The sequence below is a fragment of the Sminthopsis crassicaudata genome, chromosome 1 (assembly GCF_048593235.1).
Source record: "Sminthopsis crassicaudata isolate SCR6 chromosome 1, ASM4859323v1, whole genome shotgun sequence".
Taxonomy (NCBI): Eukaryota; Metazoa; Chordata; class Mammalia; order Dasyuromorphia; family Dasyuridae; genus Sminthopsis; species Sminthopsis crassicaudata.
In genome coordinates this window covers 235,527,581-235,549,089 of record NC_133617.1, presented here as the reverse complement: position 1 = coordinate 235,549,089, position 21,509 = coordinate 235,527,581, and the positions used below count along the sequence as shown (strand labels likewise).

Below are 21,509 nucleotides of genomic sequence, written 5' to 3'. Positions count from 1 at the left end.
ATCACAAAATGTCAAAGACTGTAATTTCCCCAGTGTGGAAGCATGTGCACCCCTCTTCATCTTAAAAAATGGTCTTCAAAAATTTCTATGGCCCACAAAAAAGGTCATCTGTGGCTAACTTGCTGATTCTGCATTTCGAGCTCAGTCTTCAGACAAGACATCTAAGTCTGTCCCTACTCAATTTCTTCCAGTTTGAAAGACTCTGTCATGGCCTTTGAGAACACAGGGTTATTTCCTTGACACAGTAAGGCAGTAGAATCAGACTTTGGTGGAGATCACATCTTTTTTTAAAACTATTATTTATTTACTCTAAGCTGGATTCTCCCAGGTCCTGGGTTGCCCCTACTATGCCATGGTGATGGAGCATAGATGACACTGTACGTAGCATTCTTAAGTTTGAAGAATACTTTATAAATATCTTTTCAACTGATCCTCACAACAACCCTGTGAGGCGGTAGTGACAGTTTAATATATTATTTTAGAGATACAGAAACTAAAACTCTAAGAGGTTAAGTGACAGTTTTGGTCATAAATCCTGGGCATGCTAATCCTCAGAAACTAACTAAGTGGCAGGGCTGGAATCTGACAATGACTTGAGAGCTCTGCACCTGGGGAATACTTTTTTCATAATTTAAATCACCAGAAACAATTATAAAAAGGAATTCTCATCAGACAGACATACATTGTAGCCATTGCAATATCTCTTTCAGAAAGGCTGAGTTTAGTTGACTTAGGTGCTGCTGGCAATTCAATTTCAAACTTGGATAGCTTCGACATAGTTCCAGCCTATTTTAGAAAAACACAAATAATTTTTAGAAAAGTTTTTTTTTTTAACCTCCTATATCTTAACACTCATATTTTAAGATTCTCAAGGATAGATAACTAATTGTGTTTTCCACTTATTTTGCAACTCCCTAGAGCACCTGGTACAGTGCTGTGTTCACAAAAGAATGTAAATCTTTATTATTGAAAACTTTCCTAGAAATCTCAGCTGGAATAATGCCCTCTAGAGGCAGAAGGTCATGCTCTTATAGGACTACAAACATCCTCTGAAACCAAGGGCTTCATGATTATGACAACATGATTTGGAGATGGGGAGAAATCATAACTTTTTTTTCTTTTTAACTAAAACACAATGCCATACTTACTCGGAAATAAAAAGGTTGGAGAACATTCCCAAGAACAGTGGTAGACAGCAGAATGACTGAACTCTCAGGACAATACATATACCAATTTACATTGATATTCTGACTTTTCAGGAGTTTCAAGGTTCGTTTCTCTGGTAAGACCTGAAACAAAAATTCAAGGATGAAAGTTGCCTTTAAAGTATTCTTAGAAGATTGATTTACTAGATTGATAAAGACCAGGAAATTAAACATAAATAATAAAAAAACTTATCCACAGTACTGTATAGTTACACATACACTCACATACCCACACCCACACACTTTCATATATACATTATCTAATTAGAGCCCCACAACAACCTATGAGGTATATAGCATAAATCTGATTGGCCCCAACATAGGGAGGGAGCACAAAGATTAAATGATTTGTTCAGGGCCATATAGCTAAAAAGGGCTGAATCAGGATTCAACCTGGAGCTTTTGAGTCCTAATTCTACACAGCACACCCCCACCCCCACCCCCCCACCCACACACACACAAATAAATAAAAATTGATTTTTTCCTTTCTGAAGCAGCTGGCAGTGCAGTAGAGTCAGGAAAACAAGAGTTCTAAACCAGCCTTAAATATTTATCAGCTTAGTTTGTCTCAGTTTCTGTAACTGTAAAATGGGGATAATACAGCTCCTGCCTCTCAAGGTTATTGTGAGGATCAAATAATATTTGTAAAAGGCATTTAGTATGGTGCCTGGCACATTGTAGGTATTATACAAAACCTTATTTCCTCCTCTCTATCTGATAAAGATAGGGCTTTGAAAATCATTAGAAAGAACTGCAAATAATCAAAAGTAAAACACTGGCTGAACTATAAATAACAACCATGTCTCCAAAGAAGACATATGAGGTTATCTTATTTTAACCCTCTGTAGAGGTGAAAAGTCCACAAATGCTGTACATTGCATACATTTTCAGATATTTTTCCATGTACTGATAAACTATGTTGATAATTTTCTTCTTTTTTTGTCACTAAAAATAAGATTTGTTATATGGGATGGCTCTCTAGAAAAAGGAAAAGGAAAGATACTAGGGAGAATTATGGTGATGTAAAAAACCAAAAGAGACCAGTAAAAACTCTTTTTAAAAAATGATTAGAATATACAGCATCAGGAAGTTTAAGCAACAGATTTATTGCTAATATTGTAACTTTGGAATTTTAACATATCCATTATTCAGTTTAACAAAGCTGCCAAAATTATTCTTTCATAGTTATTATTACCTGATAAAATTCAATTCCTTGATCTGTTATGAAGACTATTTCAGTGGAACTGGTCCAGCAGAATCCTAATATGTTGGCATTCTTCGTCTTAATAAAATTACAGATTTAAAATTTAAATAATATAAATTTAAATACATTTTATTTTAAAATTTCCCATAAAATGCAATAATTAAACTAGAAATTAACTTATGATTTATCAAAGGCCTAAAACACGGTAGTTTATCATTAGGTCTTTAGTGAAGTAATACTATAATGTAATGAAAACATTTTGAATTGAATATGGCTAATTACTGTATTTATTTGTAATAAAATCTTTTTTTTTCACCTGAAATACCTCATCAAAATCAGAATCTTATAGTCTTTGATGATAACCACGGACAGGTATAAGTTTACTTTGTATGACTGAGCAGAGTGCAATATCCTTGACTTCCACTAGAAATATCACCTTGGATAAATCTAATAAGCTTCAGAGCAATAGAAAAGGAGATCACTAGAACCACACATGGAAATCCCTACAGGTTACATGACATATAATCTTAATTGAAAAATGTAAAAAGTATGTTTTATTGTATTTTTATTTAATTAAATACTTTCCAAATACATTTTAATCAGACCACATTGAGAAGTATAAAGGGTCCTATGATTGATATCTCTGCTTTATATGTTCCCTGCTAAAGCACAAGAAAGCGCCCCCTTACCATATTTGTGGCCATAATGGAACTCAATATTTCAGCACTTATTAAATACTTCCTATGTACAAGGTGCTATGCTAACTACTAGGGATACAAAGACAAAAAAAAGTTTTACCCTCAAAAAGCTTATATTTCAACTCATTTCTCCTCTTAAAATTATTCCTTCTGACATCCCTATTTTGGTTAATTGAACCACTAGTCACCTAGGCCAAAACCTAGGTTTCATCCTTGATATTTCCTTTCTCCCTTCAAATCCTCTGCCTCTTCCCACCTTCATTTCCATAGTATCCTGGCTAGACCCAGCCCATCCCTTCTTTCAATTATGTTTCTTCACTATGTTTCTGCCAAATTAATCACAACAGTGTCCAAATCTGCTGGTGAGAGACTTTCAGTGATTCTTTGATGCACAAATGAAGTCCAAACCCTTTAGTGAGGCAAGGAGCCTGGTTCAATGAGGCTTTAACCCTCCCTCATAAGCATATACCTGACAACAGAATAAATATCATGCTCCCTGAAGGAGATTAAAATGTAATTAAAAGGTGTTTAATAAAATAATTAAAAGGCAATATAATGTCAATTTGTGGTTTTCTAAATCAATATGCAGCATTTGAATGTGACACTCCCTGCGCTATGGTTCACCTACACTCCCTAGAATGCCCTGACTTTTTTCAACACCAATGTCTTTGCTCTACACCAAAACTTCTTAAACTGTAACTGACTGTGGGGGTTACAAAGAATTTGGCAACAGTAAAAGACATCAAATATTTTGCTAAGATTTAATTCTTTATGTAAAAATAAGCAAGAGTAGGTCAAGATTGATGACAAAGCCCTGTGGCTGCATACTAGAAATAATAATCCATATTCTTTTGGGATCTACTCAACCAGTTTTGACTTTTTCCTAAACCTATAACCATCTAACACACATTTCTCTTGTTAACAGGATTTAGAGAAAGATTCTGTCAAATGTTTTCTTAAAACAAAAATTCATTCAATGACATTTCTTTAATCTACTAGCCTAGCAACTCATTAAAAAAATAAATGAAGGAAATTAAAGTAAGTAGTCAGTCAGAATCATACTAAGGTTAAGAAAGAGGCCATAGGAGCAATATGCCTAAATGACTCTATTCTTTAAAAAAATTAAAAAAAGGAAAAAAAAGCCTTTGGTTCTCTATACAGGATCTTGGCTGGGGAGATCCACTCATTAAGTAAATGCTCCCTCCTGTGGGGAGAGCCTACTCTCTCTGTGAGTGAAGTAAAAATGGAATTCCTATCTTGCCCCCACCCCCAAAAAGCATTCCAGCAAGCAAGCCACGGATCTTACAAGTTTTCTATCACTAAAACCAGCGACCGATAAGTAAAGCTAAATTAAGGAACAAAAACTAAAGAAGAAAAGAAAGTAAAAGTTAAATTTCCAGGGCATTAACTAGTAGGCAGGAGTACATAGGTGAAAAATAACTTCTAAAATCTCTCTTATGATTATGATTATGTTATAAAGAACATTTTATCACAGATCACTCTAAAAAAACACAGATTCAAGAAACTGCCATGCCCAAGGCTACCAAATTGAAAACATATGCATGTACCTTGCATTCTTGTGTGTATTCCAGATGAGGACAATCAGGGAGAAAGTTCAAAAAATCCTGAAAGAAAACAAAATGCAGTTCTCCAAGTAAGGTCTTGGGAATACCAGCTGTAAGACTGAAGTCAAAAGTATTCTTACTTTCTTACTGGAGAAAAAGACATTATGATAACATTGATAATAAATTCAGATTACCTAAAAATTTTGACAATATTCAGTAACTGAATGAGTATGATAGTATGCTTTGCAAACAAAGCAAAAATCTGAGTGATAAAGATTCTCCATTCTTTAAGTATGTAAAGCTCCATGATGACAGGAATTGTGTCTTTCTGTTCGAAGTTTCCTCATCATACAGCTTTTTACACAGTGGGTTCATTTTTAAAAATCCCAAATTTAGGTTTGAAAATGCCTGTAGTCTACACTCATTTCACAGATGTAGAAACTAGGGTCAAGAGCAGTTACAATGCTATGCACAAGGCCACAAGAGCAGCAAGTAACAGAGGCAGAATATGAATCCAAGGCCTCTGGTACCAGGGTCAAGGACTTCTCTCTGTCCAGCGTAGCTTTAGCACATTGTTCAATGTTTGCTTAAGTCAGTTATGGGCTTACAGTTACTATAAATTTTGACATAAGTATAGATCCATTCTTTCCAGATAAAATTGAAGAAAAAAATCATATGTATTCTTTAATTCTAAAGCATTTATATTAATATAAAATGTTTAATAAATTATTGATCTTATTTTTTTTTTTTTTAGAGATGGAAGGAACTTATATTTTCTTTTTCTTTTTTATTATAGCTTTTTATACAGAACATATGCATGGGTAATTTTTCAACATTGACCTTTGCAAACACTTCTGTTCCAACTTTTCCCTTCCTTCCCTCCATCTCCATCCCTAGATGGCAGGCAGTCTCATACATGTTAAACATGTTAAAGTATATCTTAAATACAATACATGTGTACATATTTATACAGTTCTCTTGTTGCACAAGAAAAATCGGATTCAGAAGGTAAAAATAACCTGGGAAGAAAAACAAAAATGCAAGCAGCCCGCATTCATTTTCCAGTGTTCTTTCACTGGGTGTAGCTGGTTCTGTTCTTCACTGATCAATTGGAACTGAATGGGATCCTCTCATTGCTGAAGACAGCTACTTCCATCAGAATTGATCCTCATATAATATTGTTGTTGAAATATATAATGATTTCCTGGTCCTGCTCATTTCACTCAGCATCAGTTCATGTAAGCCTCTCCAAGCCTTTCTGAAATCATCCTGCTGGTCATTTCTTTCTTTCTTTCTTTTTTTTTTTTTTTAATTTTATAATTATAAATTTTTTTTGACAGTATATATGTATGAGTAATTTTTTTATAGCATTATTCCTTGTATTCATTTTTCCAAATTTTCCCCTCCCTCCCTCTATTCCCTCCCCTAGATGACAGGCAATCCCATATATTTTACATGTGTTACAGTATAACCTAGATACAAAATATATATATATATGTAAATCCAATTTTCTTGTTGCACTTTAAGTATTAGATTCCGAAGGTATAAGTAACCTAGGTAAAAAGACAGTAGTGCTAACAATTTACATTCATTTCTCAGTGTTCCTTCTCTGGGTATAGCTGTTTCTGTCCATCATTGATCAACTGGAAGTGGGTTGGATCTTCTTTATGTTGAAGACATCCACTTCCATCAGAATACATCTTCATACAGCATTGTTGTTGAAGTGTATAGTGATCTGCTTCTGCTCATTTCACTCAGCATCAGTTCATGCAAATCTCTCCAAACCTTTCTGAATTCCTCCTGTAGGTCATTTCTTACAGAGCAATAATATTCTATAACCTTCATATACCATAATTTACCCAACCATTCTCCAATTGATGGACATCCTTTCATCTTCCAGTTTCTAGCCAATACAAAAAGGGCTGCCACAAACATTTTGGCACATACAGGTCCCTTTCTCTTCTTTAAGATCTCTTTGGGATATAAGTCCAATAGCAGCACTGCTGGATCAAAGGGTACGCACAGTTTGATAAGTTTTTGGGCATAATTCCAAATTGCTCTCCAGAATGGCCGGATTCTTTCACAGCTCCACCAACAATGTATTAGTGTCCCAGTTTCCCCACATCCCCTCCAACATTCATCATTATTTGTTCCTGTCATCTTAGCCTATCTGACAGGTGTGTAGTGGTATCTCAGAGTTGTCTTAATTTGCATTTCTCTGATCAGTAGTGATTTGGAATGCTTTTTCATATGAGTGGATATAATTTCAATTTCATTATCTGAGAATTGTCTGTTCATATCCTTTGACCATTTATCAATTGGAGAATAGTTTGATTTCTTATAAATTAGGGCCAGTTCTCTATATATTTTGGAAATGAGACCTTCATCAGAACCTTTAACTGTAAAAAGATTTTCCCAATTTGCTACTTCCCTTCTAATCTTGTTTGCATTAGTATTGTTTGTACAGAAACTTTTTAGTTTGATGTAATCAAAGTCTTCTATTTTGTGAACGATAATGATCTCTAGTTCTCCTCTGGTCATAAATTCCTTCCTCCTCCACAGGTCTGAGAGGTAGACTATTCTCTGTTCCTCTAATCTATTTATGATCTCATTCTTTATGCCTAAATCATGGACCCATTTTGATCTTATCTTGGTATATGGTGTTAAGTGTGGATCCATATCTAATTTCTGCCATACTAATTTCCAGTTTTCCCAAGTTTTTTTCAAATAATGAATTTTTATCCTAAATGTTGGTATCTTTGGGTCTGTCAAACACTAGATTGCTATAGATGTACCCTTTTTTGTCCTTTGTACCTAATCTGTTCCACTGATCGACTGGTCTATTTCTTAGCCAATACCAAATGGTTTTGGTAACTGCTGCTATATAATATAGCTTTAGATCAGGTACACCTAGACCACCTTCATCTGACTTTTTTTTTCATTAGTTCCCTTGCAATTCTTGACCTTTTATTCTTCCATATGAATTTTGTTGTTATTTTTTCTAGGTTATTAAAATAGTTTCTTGGGAGTCTGATTGGTATAGCACTAAATAAATAGATTAGTTTGGGGAGTATTGTCATCTTTATTATATTCGCTCGGCCTATCCAAGAGCACTGAATATCTTTCCAATTATTTAAATCTGACTTTATTTTTGTGGCAAGTGTTTTGTAATTTTGCTCACATAATTCCTGACTTTTCTTTGGTAGATGGATTCCCAAATATTTTATACTCTCAACATTTGTTTGGAATGAAATTTCTCTTTGTATCTCTTGCTGTTGCATTTTGTTGGTGATGTATAAAAATGTTGAAGATTTATGTGGATTTATTTTGTATCCAGCAACTTTGCTAAAGTTGTGAATTATTTCTAATAACTTTTTATTGGAATCTCTGGGGTTTTCTAAGTATATCATCATATCATCTGCAAAGAGTGATAGTTTGATTTCCCGTTACCTACTCTTATTCCTTTAATCTTTCTTGACTCTTATTGCTGAGGCTAACATTTTTAATACAATATTGAATAGTAATGGTGATAGTGGGCAACCTTGTTTCACTCCTGATTTTACTGGAAAAGGTTCCAGTTTATCTCCATTACATATTATGCTTACTGACGGTCATAAATATATGCTCCTGATTATTCTAAGTAATAGTCCATTTATTCCTATACTCTCAAGCGTTTTTAGTAGGAATGGATGTTGGATTTTATCAAATGCTTTTTCTGCATCTATTGAGATGATCACATGGTTTTTATTAATTTGATTATTAATATGGTCAATTATACTAATAGTTTTCCAAATATTAAACCAGCCCTGCATTCCTGGTGTAAATCCTACTTGATCATAGTGTATTATCCTGGGGATGATTTTCTGAAGTCTTTTTGCTAATATCTTATTTAAGATTTTAGCATCAGTATTCATTAAGGAAATTGGTCTACAGTTTTCTTTCTCAGTTTTTGATCTACCTGGTTTAGGTATCAGTCTGTGTCATAAAAGGAGTTTGGTAGGACTCCTTCATCCCCTATTTTTTCAAATAGTTTATATAACATTGGGGCTAATTGTTCTTTAAATGTTTGGTTAGAATTCACATGTAAATCCATCTGGTCCTGGGGATTTTTTCCTGGGGAGTTGATTAATAGCTTGTTCTATTTCTTTTTCTGAAATGGGACTAAGCAATTTATCTCCTCCTCTGTTAATCTAGGAAGCCTATATTTTTGGAGGAAGTCATCCATTTCACTTAAGTTATCAAATTTATTGGCATAAAGTTGGGCAAAGTAACTCATTATTTCTCTAATTTCCTCTTCATTGGTGGAAAGATCCCCCTTTTCATTTGTTAGACTAACAATTTGGTTTTCCTGTTTCCTTTTTCTTATCAGATTTACCAAAGGTTTATCTATTTTATCGGCTTTTTCATAAAACCAACTCTTGGTTTTATTTATTAATTCAATAGTTTTTTTAATTTCAATATTATTGATTTCTCCTTCTAATTTTAGTATTTCAAGTTTGATTTCTGATTGGAGGTTTTTAATTTGGTCTTTTTCTAGCTTTTTAAGTTGCAGGCCCAAATCATTAATCTTCTCTTTCTCTATTTTGTTCAAATAAGCCTCTAAAGATATAAAATTTCCCCTTATTACCACTTTAGCTACATTCCACAGGTTTTGGTATGATGTCTCATCACTGTCATTATCTTGGGTGAAATTATTTATTGTTTCTATAATTTGCTGTTTCACCCAGTCATTCTTTAAGATGATATTATTCAGTTTCCAATTACTTTTTGGTCTATTTACCCCTAACTTCTTATTGAATGTAGCTTTTATTGCATTGTGATCTAAGAAGAAGGCATTTATTATTTCTGCCTTCCTACATTTAATTTTGAGATCTTTATGTCCTAATATATGGTCAATTTTTGTATAGGATCCATGAACTGCTGAGAAGAAAGTATATTCCTTTCTATCACCATTCAGTTTCTCCAAAGGTCTATCATACCTAGTTTTTCTAATGTTCTATTTACTTTTTAAATTTCTTTCTTATTTGTTTTGTGGTTTGATTTGTCTAAATCTGAGAGTGCAAGGTTGTTTTACTGTCTATTTCTTCTTGCAACTCTCTTTAACTTTTCCTTTAGAAAGTTAGATGCTATACCACTTGGTGCATATATGTTTAGTATTGATATGGCTTCATTGTTTATGCTACCTTTTAGCAGGATATAGTTTCTTTCCTTATCTCTTTTAATTAATTCAATTTCTATTTTTGCTTGATCTGAGATAAGGATGCCTATCCCTGCTTTTTTGGCTTCACCTGAAGCATAATAGATTCTGCTCCAACCTTTTACCTTTACTCTGTATGTATCTCCCTGCTTTAAGTGTGTTTCCTGTAAACAACATATTGTAGGGTTCTGACTTTTGATCCAGTCTGCTATCCATCTCTGTTTGATGGGAGAGTTCATCCCATTCACATTTACAGTTAAAATTACTAATTCTGTATTTCCTGCCATCATATTATCCCCAGATGATGCTTTTTTCCCTTGATCCCCCTGAACCCCTTCCCCAATATTTAATTTATAGACCCCATTTGTGATGCTCAGCCCTCCCTTTTTAGTATCCCTCCCCCCCTCCTTCCAAGTCCCTTCCCTTTTCTTGTACCCTTCCCTTATTCCCCTTTTTCTTTTCCCTTTTCCTCTCCTCCCTTTTAATGAGGTGAAAGAAAATTCTCTGAAAAACAAATATGTCAATTAATTTACTCTGTGAGCCTACTGTGATGAGAGTTAAGATTCACACAATGTTTCTCCCCCCTCTCTAAATTCCCTCAGATGTGGTAGATTTTCTATGCCTCTTCCTGGGATGTAGTTTCCCTCTTTTTATCACTCCTTCCCCTTTTTCTGATACTACCCCCTTCCCTTTACTACTCCCCTTTTTTTTTATATCAGTAAAATCAAATTATCCATGCGGACTTTCTGTAGTTCTCAAGAGTTCTTTTTACCTTTTTCTGTTTCTCTTCAGTCTTGTACATGTAGATCAAATTTTTTGTTTAAGTCTGTTTTTTGTTTTTTTTTTTTCTTAGAAACAAATGGAATTCCTCTGTTTCATTAAATGACCATCTTCTTCCATGGAAGAAAATGCTAAACTTAGCTGGGTAGTTTATTCTTGGTTGCAATCCTTGATCTTTTGCCTTTCAGAATATCAGGTTCCAGGCCCTTCGATCTTTTAATGTGGAGGCAGCCAGATCTTGAGTGACCCTTATTGTGGCACCTTGATATATAAATTGTTTTTTTCTAGCTCCTTGCAATATTTTTTCCTTTGTTTGGTAGTTCTGCAGCTTAGCCAAAATTTTCCGTGGAGTTCTTTTTTTAGGGTCTTTTTCAGAAGGTGTTCAATGAATTCTTTCAACGCCTATTTTCCTTTCTGTTTCTATTATCTCTGGACAGTTCTCTTTGATGAATTCCTATAAAACACAATCTAGGCTCTTTTTTTGATCATAGTTTTCGTGAAGTCCAATGATCCTCAGATTCTCTCTCCTAGATCTATTTTCCAGGTCTATAGATTTTTCCCAGTAAGTATTTGACGTTATTCTCCAGCTTTTCATTTTTGTTTTGTTTGACTGATTCTTGAGTTCTCAATGAATCATTCATTTCTATTTGTTCCATCCTGATTTTTAATGTTATTTTCTTCATTCACATTTTTTAGTTCTTTTTGTATATGCCCAATTGAGATTTTAAATGAATTATTTTGCTCTATTGAATTTTTTTCCATTTCTCTAATTTTTATTTTAGAGAATTATTTTCTTTTTCCAATTCAGAAATCCTACTTTCCTGTGATTTTTTAACCTTCTCTAATTCACAAATTTTGTTTCCCTGGATCTCCTGTGAATTCTTTATTTTTTCCAACTCAAATTTCAGGATGTTGTTATTCTCTATCATAGCTTCTCTTTCCTTTCCCCATTTTTCTTCAAACTCTCTTAACTTTTTAATAGTCTCTTCTAGGAGAGAGTTATGTGATAGGAGGCAGGTATCATTCCCCTTTAGAGTGTTATCTGCTGACTCTCTGCTTTAACTTCCTCGGAGTTGGATACCCGCTCTTTCTCTGTGTAGAAGGAATCAATCGTTTTCTTCAGCTTTTTACTCATTGTTAAAATTCTTTTGGGGTCTGCCCTTGAGGTAAGAAGTTCATTTATTTATTTATTTACCAGCTTCCTCCCAGACCAGATGGATGCAGCGGCTCCTGTGCCTGAGCTAAGACAGAGCTCTGGGAGAGTTTCCCTCCCCCTCCCCGGAAATGCCTCAGAGATGATTAGCATGGCTGCGCTGTGAGGGTTGCCCAGTGAAGGACCCCGCTGTGTGTCTTAGCGACTGCCCTGAGGTTTAAGACTGAACAGTAAAAGCGACACAAAGCCCAGCCAATGCATCCTGTGGGGCGTGGATATCAGCAGCTGATGTGAAAAGCCCCTGCCCTCCAACTGGAAGTGTCTGCCTGGAAACCAAGGTCCCTATTTCAAAGGTTCCGTTTCTCTGGGAATTCCCCAGCTGCTAGAGTTCCACAGCCTCAGGCTAAGCCAGGCACTATGTGGATTAGATGTTGCCTCTGGCTGTGTCCCTACTTTTCAGGCTCTTAACTACCCAAGGTGAAGCCCTGGACAGCAGAAGGTGGCTGCATAGCCTTGCCAAGATCTGTTAGGTCACTTCCGGATTGGGGTGGTTCTCGGATCTGGCTTGATTTCTCTTCTGAACTGCTGTTTTATAAGCAGAGAAGAGCTAACAGCCTGTGCCAGATTCCTCTATCTCAGTGACTTCTCTGATCCCAGAGTTCTCCCCAGCCCGATCGGTGCTAGCACCCAACTGTCTGTGCTGGCCTTTTTTCTTCCTCCCCTTGGAACTGATCTTTTCTGTTGAAACTCCAGATTCTCTTCAGCTGGTAGGTTGTGCTTTTAATCCTTGTGGTTTCTATCAGTCCAGCGCTATTTTTGAGGCTGATTTAACTAATTGGTAATGAGGGAAGAAGGGAGCTTATAAATTCGCGTGTATCTTTTCCACCATCTTAACTCTGCCCCCCTGCTGGTCATTTCTTACAGAACAATAATATTCCATAACATTCATATACCACAATTTACTCAGTCATTCCCCAACTGATGGGCATCCACTGGATAAGTTTCCAGGAATTTATATTTTTACTTTGAAAAAAACTACCATACACATTTATTAATTACTATGTAGACCTATTCAATTCCAATGGCTCATATATAGAAAAGATAACATGGAAAATTATATTCCCAAACATCTAATCCACAAAATAGTGTTCATATAATCATCCCATTGCTACTTGGAACAACCTGGTTTTAAAAAGTAGTTTATTCCAGCTGAGGTGATATACTGCCATAGGCAACAAAGTTAATGAATTAACATTTATAACGCAATGGAAAGTTCTTTCTATTATTCCAAACTGCAAAGTTTTTACCCAATTCAAGGTGTGTCATTAGGTACCCTTAACTTGAATCTCCTATCTTGGTTAAAGTCAGCTTCTAGTCAGAAAAAGGTTAGAGTAACTCATATAAATCGATCCAAAAGAAAAATTTCATGTGTGACATCTGTGCTGGTTATTAGGCTAGCAATACAACATGCAGGAAGTCTAGATCACTAAAAAGTAATGCCTAGAAGTCACAAAATGACAAATTATTTAAGCCATAGACTTCTATTTAATCAAATGCCTTTCTAATCTACAAAAGATTCACAGGACCCCAAAACATGCAACATAAACATATGTATTTCACCAAAAAAAGGTAAAAATTCCTTCAACATTTGATTTTTACAATTCATCCTTTTCCAAAATGTTACTAATTCATTTTACTTCATGTAGAATTCAAGAGGGATTCTTACCACAGTCTTTGCGGTTCTCTGAACAGCCAATATCTTATTTCCCAAGGAAAACTTGATACATTTCACTTCCCCTTTGTCTTCCATCCTTTGAAAGGAAAGAATACAGGAAGACTTCAGTGGAAGCAAAGAATTCTTGAAATTATCATTGTTCCAGTATACATGAGAAATATTCAGGAAAATCATTCTTTTAATTAATTAATTAACTGATTTGTTAATTAATTAATCTTCTTAATCATAAAAATTATGTTTTTTATGGATTCACAGAACCATTTTTCAAACCATTTAATTGGCAACCAAGTGAAAATATTCTATTTTACATGAGTTTTACATGAATATTGTATTATATATAACATGAATATTATATAAATAGTAATATGAATAAGCAATAAAATTAATATGAAATAAAATATTAATAATAGAAGCAAAAGGTTCCTTTAGCTTCATATTCAATAAACCCCAAAATATAAACTCTTAGGAGTTTGTATATTTGCATATAAACTATAAAAACTTCTGAAAAGCAACTTCACAGTTGAACCAACTATTTATAACAAATACCACAGTAAGCTACAAATGGATAAGCAGCCTAAATATAAGGTCACATCATTATAAAAATTAGAAAAGAAATTAAGGTAATACTTTTTAGAACTACGCATAGGTGGAATTCATAAACAGATAGGAGAAATCACAAAGAATAAAACGTAATTGTGATTACATAAAGTTAGAACTTGTGTGTTAACAAAATTAATGCGCTAAGATAGAAATGAAGCCACTGAGTGGGGACAAATCTTTGCAACAAGCATCTCCAATAAAAATTTATTATCCCATGTAAATATAGGGAATTATCACAAACCTATTAGATTAAGAGCAATTCCCCAATAGGAAACTGGTCAAAGGAAATGGATACCGAATTTCTTGATGAAAAATTTATCAATAATTATAAGAAATGCTTCAAATCGCTATAAAATACATGTAAATAAAAATATCTTTCAGGTTTTACTGTATGCCCCTCAAGTTAAACAAGGTAATAAAAAATGGAAATAGTCAATGTCAAAAGTTGGCATATCAACACACTATTGGTGGATTTATTAATTAGTCTAACTGTTCTGGAAAACAATTAGAAATTATACAAAAATACCAAACTGTCTACTTCTTGTCTTCCAGAGATCTTGTTACTGGTAATAAACACAAAGAAGATCAAAGACAGAAAGAAGGATACACTAAATATACTAAAATGTGTGTGGCAACAGTTTTTGTGGTTGCAAAAAAACTGGAAACAAAGTAGGTATCAATCAGTTTAAGACAAATTATACTATAATTATAGTAAATTATATGTAATTATAGTAAATAAATGTAATGTTTTATCATACTATAAGAAATTTGGGGAAATGTTGGAAGGCTAAATGAGTCATTATACAGGGGGAGAAGGGTCATGAAAACAATACACACCATTTTCAAATTCAAGTAAAATTAATACTAAAATGCAAATACACATAGATGAAATGTAGTGACCAATTTTGGTTCAAAAGGGCAGTTAATGAAACATACTCTATTCTACTGAAAAATTGGGGATTATCAGGTAGGAAAAGTTGCATATACTGTTATGGCTGCTACATCAGTTGGTTTTGCTAAAGTGATTTTTACTGTTACAAGAGAAACTTCTTTTGAGGAAGAGGACTATTATCAGGAAGAATAGGGTATAAAAACAAAAGTCATCAACATAATTAAAAAACTAACTATACTAAATTATATTTGAGATTGTATTTTTTTTGATAACTATACTTCTTGCCAAACATCTTGTAGATTAGCAGAATTTGAGTAACAAAAGGGAAAACTAAGTTTTCTAATTTAAAAGCTATTTTCTATTAACACACAATATAAGATTTAAGGCACAACTTTTTCATTTGTAAAAGCCCAAGTCGAGCTTGTGATCAAGAACACTTTTTAATGATTTCACTAAAACATAAGCTTAAATTTTAAGTAAGGATTGTTTCATTATTTGTATCTGTACCCTCAGCAGTTAGCACAGTGCCTAACAACAATAGATGCTTGTTAAATGTTTTTGAATAGTTGCTTGAATATCTGACTAAAAGATTGTTTTTCCTTTCAAAAAGATACAAGCTACATTCAAAGTTGTCCTATATCCTAACATTGTCAAATAAATGAGACAAGATTACTGCCTTCAAGTTTGTTGTTTTTTGCTGAGGCAACTGGGGTTAAGTGACTTGCCCAGGGTCACCCAGCTAGGAAGTGTTAAGTGTTTTGAGCACAGATTTGAACTCAGGTCCTCCTAACTTCAGGGCTGCTGCTCTACCCACTGCATCACCTAGCTGCTCCAGACTTCAAGTTTTTAATCTACACAACCTACTCCTAGATCCAAGTCTCCCATCTTCAATCCAAGGAGACAGACTGACAAGGAGACAGTGGGTGGCATTAGAATATTTTTTTTCTCTACAATAATCACAGTCGGATTCTCTTTTTGTCAGAGGGAAGAAACACTTTCCTCTTACAATATTGTTTCATGAGAAACACTGACACAAAAACTCCTTCACAGTTCCTAATCTGTAAAACTTGGATAACAATTGTCATACCTACCTCACAGGACTGCTGTGAGGATCAGAGGAGATAATGTATGTAAAACACTTTGTGAAATATAAATTGTTATATAAATGTCATCCAATATTCTTCACAGACAAAATACTGTGGAAAGACATAAGCCAGATAAGGAAGCAGAAATAAAGAGGTCTTGGGAGGTCAGCAAATCCATCAATGGGTGTCCCCACAATATACAGCATTACTAAGCAGGCATCTGAATGGTAGGACCCTAATACCAAATTCCCCATCCTACTCTCAATGACTTGTCTCAATAACTGACTGCTGCAAATCTAACAACAGATTGTTCTAGTCAAGAAGAAAAGACAGATAGGTTCAGAAAATCTGAACTATATTACTGACAGCAGAGGATGGTTGGTAGTTACCACATTTAAGTGTTGTAATTACTTTGAAGAGGCCATAACGTGGTTAATACTGTTACCTAAACGAGATGGGACTCCTATCCTCTGGTCCTTTAACAACCACTCCAGTAGCTCCACCAGATCGAACAGCAAAAACCTGAAAAAGATTTGACGTTAATTTTAGTAGTCTGAACTTTCAAAGGATATTTTATAGTATAAAAGTGCTAATTAAGTTTTATTTTGTAGTAGTAGTCTTAGGTGTATATTTACCCAGCTAACCTAAAATGCTTCTAATCTTTCAAACTGTACCCTACAGATAGATGGGAGATTTAAATGTATTTTGAGAAACAAGTACATCAACTCAAAATATCACAACCATACTGTTAACATCTCACACAAAATGATAACAAATCAAGGATGATCCATCACTGGTTCCTTCTGCAAATTTGAACACAGCACAACATTTCCCTAGACTGTTTTTCTCTTTGTAAAAATGATGGTAGAACAAGCTTGAATTTTTAAATTCCTTAATTCAAATTTTAACCAAAAATCATTAGTACCTCAGATACCCATGACATCATGGGTATGATTCCTACCTCCATGGTTCTGGCTGAAACCCTTTGATGACACAATTGTTGGTCTTCAAAAGTTGTGGTTGAAAAAATTTATTATTCTGGGGTCAATTTGGTAGTAAGCCTTTCAGTTCTGAACTTGGTTGGTCTTTGGCCAGCACATGGCGAGTACTCAGAATATTCCAACTTTGACAGGACTTGGCAGAGAGCTTACTCTCCGCTGGTACATCCTCTGAGACCATGGTCACATTAGAACCATGAAAAGACACCAAAGTAGGATTCAACTAGTAAAAAATCATTATTAACAAAACATGATTAAAAATGACTGATGAGTCCTCTAACTTCTATGAAAACAATGCCTTCAGCTTGGACAATGATGAAATTAAATCTCTTAGCATAGAAGTTGTGTACTAAAAGAAACAAATGACTATGAAAAGTATGGTGACCTTCAGGATTGGCATATAGGAAACTAGGTATGTTTAACCGCAGGTTTCTTCCCGTACTGCCTTTTTCAGACCTCCTTCTGGCAGTTGTGATGGTCAGATTTTTTTTTCAGTGGGAGTAGAGGGATTTGAAGGCTTTGTGAAGAACAAGAGGATAAGAAATAGTACCGACAATGCAGTTTCCCTTTCAGCACATTCTATTAATTTGACCCAAACCAGGGCAGCCTCGTCAAGAAAAGAGCAGGTGGAATAGAAAGGGCATGACTTAGGGGGACAGTAGCCCCAATTCTTTTCATAGTATTTGTCTAAGATCCTAGCACCCAACTATCATGGGTACTCCAGTGTAGTCCCAATCTTCCTCTGTAGAACTTCTACACACCTATTCGGATGGGTTCTGATGCTGTCCTTTTTACTTATTTTCATTCTTGCCCAGGTCAGAGCCGTGATCTTCCCCCCAATTCCACAACTTCCCGGACTCCTCAACTTCCTTCCAAATTTAGGTCAGTAAACCCACTGAACTCTACATTCATAACCCACACAACCACTCTGCAAATCTCAGAGCAACATATATTGTAGATACAATTCTAGTCTTGTCAAGAAACCTGCATTTCACTGCAAGAGTGGAATGATGGGAATCTTTAAGAGGAGGCAACAATTCCATCTTAAGAGTTTGTAAGAGAGGAGATGAAATTCAAAATAGTCTGATATGTACTGTAAATTTCAGGAAAGCAGATTTCCCAGGGTTAAAAAAAAATCAGTTGGATCCCACTGACTGAAATTCTATAGGGGATATTTCAGCTCACGGGATTGGGAAGCTCTCGAGAATTAAAGTCTGAATACACAAAATCAAATCCTGTAAAATTATTTAACTTTCTATGTACACGCTGTTATTCCACAAAGAATGTAAGCTTCTAGTGGGCAGGAAGTGTTAGGCCTAGAGCACCCTAAAGGACGTGCACAAAAGTGGCCAATACGATGATGCTAAGTCGAGGCAAGAAACCCCCTTTGATGGGTTCAGTCATCAGGCGTAGATCAGCTGCGTGCTGGGGCATCAAAAGAACCGGCAGGGAAGGGAAGACTGTCAAACCATGTTGACAGGGCCACTAATCTGACAGACAAGGAAAAGCTTAAAGTTGGCCTAAATGTGAGCAGATCTCTTAATAAAGTCACTCGTGCTCTTCTTGTAGAGAAGACAGAGCTGTGGGAGAGATGTAAAGTATATTTCGGTGAATTCAGGACTGACTGAATGCCCCCCCCCCCCCCCCCAGTGGTAGCAGCAGACAGGCTTGAAGGGCTGGCTTTAGTGGAGAGCCCTAAGAAGCCTCTTCCTCGCGCGTTTGACAACTGTATCAATGACTAGGATAAAGTAGGAGATGGCATAGTACCAGGTTTGCTGACATAAGAGCTAGAAAGGAGGGGGCTGCACACAGGGTAAAAGTCAAGTCAAGGTAAAAAAAAAAAAAGCAACGAGAATACTGAATGATATCTAGTGAGATAAAAATGTAAATTTTTACATTTCAGTTCAAATACTCACCCTTACAAAGTACATGATGGGAGTATTTGGGGGGGGGGGGGGGATTACGGAATGTTAAGTTCAAAATGAAGCCAAACTCTGACTTGACAAGTAAGACACTGAGGCACTTTTAAAGTTCCTTAGTTATCCCACTTATTCACACGCAGCAGACAGGCAGCAGACAGAACTGGAAGCGGTTAGTTCTGTCCGACGTACCCTGGGGGAATAAGTGACAAGCTAGGTTGAGTCTAGCTGAAAAGGAGATACTGCTTTTGTTCTGGGAGACGGATGGGGGCTGAACAGCTAGAAGTGAGTTCCACTGCCGCCTTGGACACGACCCTAGGCTGACCACTTAACCTCGCTCAGCCTCAGTTTCCTCATCCGTAAGGTGCAGCTTTCGCTTTAAGTTTAGGACCCTGTGAGCTGTTTCCGAGTCTTTGAAGGGCCACCCCTCGGAAAACGGAGGAGGCTCGCTCCTCTTAGCCCATCCGGAACGAGGAACAGGTGGGAAGTTCCAGGGAGGAACAACTTTCAGGCTTTCCCAAAGAAGCACGGCCCCGCCTTCGGGAGGTAGTGAGCTCCCCGTCCCCTAAAGTCTTCAAGCAGAAGGGGCTCGGAGACACGCGGACATGGGGACTCCGGTCGAGGTCCCGGTCCACGAGGAAGGGCGACTGCCTCCGAGGTCCATTCACTTAGCTGTGTGAGCATGGGCCAATCAACTAGCCTCTCTGAGCCTCAGTTTCCCCACCGTAAGTCCCCCCAATACCCTCCAGGGGTTCGGGTGGAGAGCATGCAAAGAAAACCCAAGATAATTAAATTCCGTCTAAAGAGAAGACGCCCGGCGCCCGGGGTTTTCAGCAATTGACCCCGCGCCCCTCCCCCGCCCCGCCCCGCCCGGACGCCCCGCAGGGCGCGAACATCGCCTCCGGCCCCGCCCCCTCCCCGCGCCCCTCCCCCTCGCTCGCCCGGACCTGCTTGTTGGCCTCATCGAAAAAGACGCAGTTGACGGGATTCGCCTTCTCGAAGTGCACCGGCCGCTCGCACAGCTCCAGGTAATAGTCCTCCTCCTCGCTCATGTCGGCGGGCCGCAGCTCCGCCCTGACCCCCGCGGGGGAGCCGGGGCCGATCCTCGAGCGCAGCGGCGCACACGGGGCTAAGCGTGAGGGGCTGCAGGGGAGGCAGTGGCAGCGGCACCCCCGGTTACAGCTCCGGGAGCAGGAGGCCGCTTCCTGGTGCCTGGGCCCCACCCCTTTGTGCCACGTGACCCTGGCCGCCTCCGCTCTTAAAAGGGCGAGGGCCTGGCTCTCTATCGGTAGCGGGGCCCACCGAACGCCCCCCATGACGTCGCATGATGACGTGTAAGGGGCCTCCCGCCGAGAGGTTCTACCCTGACCTCAGGCTCCTGGTGCATCCGAGGGCGGGAATGCCAGGGTGAGAGGGAAGGATGTGCAACCATCGGAAAGGAGGGATCTCCGAGTAACAGGAAGAAAAATTAATACGAAACTGCTGCTACAACAAATAATAAATATAATCGATAATACACCTAATAGCAATAGTACAACCTAGGGCAATAACGATTAACACCATTACAATTAATAATAGCAATAGTGCAACTAATGATGTCAGCCACGATGCAATGATTAATAACAATAGCACAGCAACAATGAACAAGCAACAACCCATTCTTTGATTAACAATAAAGACAACAAGTTTATTAAGTGCCTTGCTTTGCCAGGCATTGTGCTTTAAACATTGGAGAGTCAAAGAACAGCAAAAGACAGCCCTGGTTCTCCACGAGCTTACAGTCTAACGGCGGGTGCGAGTCCACCTGCAAACAAGTAGGCACAGACGAAATCTGTATTAACATGCTTAGATGTATGTGTGTACATATATATATATATATATGTATATATATATATATATATATATATATATATATATACATATATATATATATATACAGGAAGTAAGCATACACATGTATTTGTGTCTGTATATTTTATATATGCATGCATGAGATAGGAAAATAACAGAAGGCCCTAACATCAAGGAGGACTGGGAAAGGCTTTTTAAAAGGTGGGATTTTGTGTGGGATTTGAGGGATGCCAGGAGACAGAGACAGAAGGAGCGTCCCAAGCAAAGCCATTGTTTTATGCTCTAAGAGGACCAATGATATCGAAAGATGGGAGGAAACGTGCAAGTGAATTGGGTTTCAGTGAAGCAGACAGAACTGCCTGTTATCAGCCTCACTCTGTCCTCCAGAGTTATCCGGAATTCAGTGACAAGATTGTCACTGGCCCAACAGGCAAAGAGAGAGAGTAAAAGAGTAGTTTTCTTGTGCAGGGAACAACCAGGGGCTTGGTATTACTGGGTCACAAAGTATGAGGAGGAAGGAGGGGAGAAGAAAGCAAGGTATAAGAAGACTGGAAAGGTTGGAAGAGACCCATTATAAAGGGCTTTAAAAGCCATAATAGAAGTTTTTTTTTTTTTTTTTTAATCCTG

The 21,509-nt window shown here is 36.9% G+C and overlaps 1 protein-coding gene across 1 annotated transcript in view; it reads right to left on the bottom strand.

The window, feature by feature from the left end:
• RMC1 (regulator of MON1-CCZ1) overlaps nt 1-20,365 on the bottom strand; it is a 33,969-nt gene extending 13,604 nt beyond the window's left edge. The window contains exons 1-7 of the mRNA XM_074276629.1: nt 19,979-20,365; nt 16,560-16,636; nt 13,529-13,613; nt 4,676-4,732; nt 2,401-2,487; nt 1,149-1,289; nt 683-786 (exon numbers count right to left, since the gene is read on the bottom strand). Coding sequence (XP_074132730.1) covers nt 683-786; nt 1,149-1,289; nt 2,401-2,487; nt 4,676-4,732; nt 13,529-13,613; nt 16,560-16,636; nt 19,979-20,347 — 920 coding nt within the window. The 5' untranslated portion in view covers nt 20,348-20,365. The remainder of the gene's footprint in view (nt 1-682; nt 787-1,148; nt 1,290-2,400; nt 2,488-4,675; nt 4,733-13,528; nt 13,614-16,559; nt 16,637-19,978) is intronic.
• Nucleotides 20,366-21,509: the final 1,144 nt, after the last annotated feature.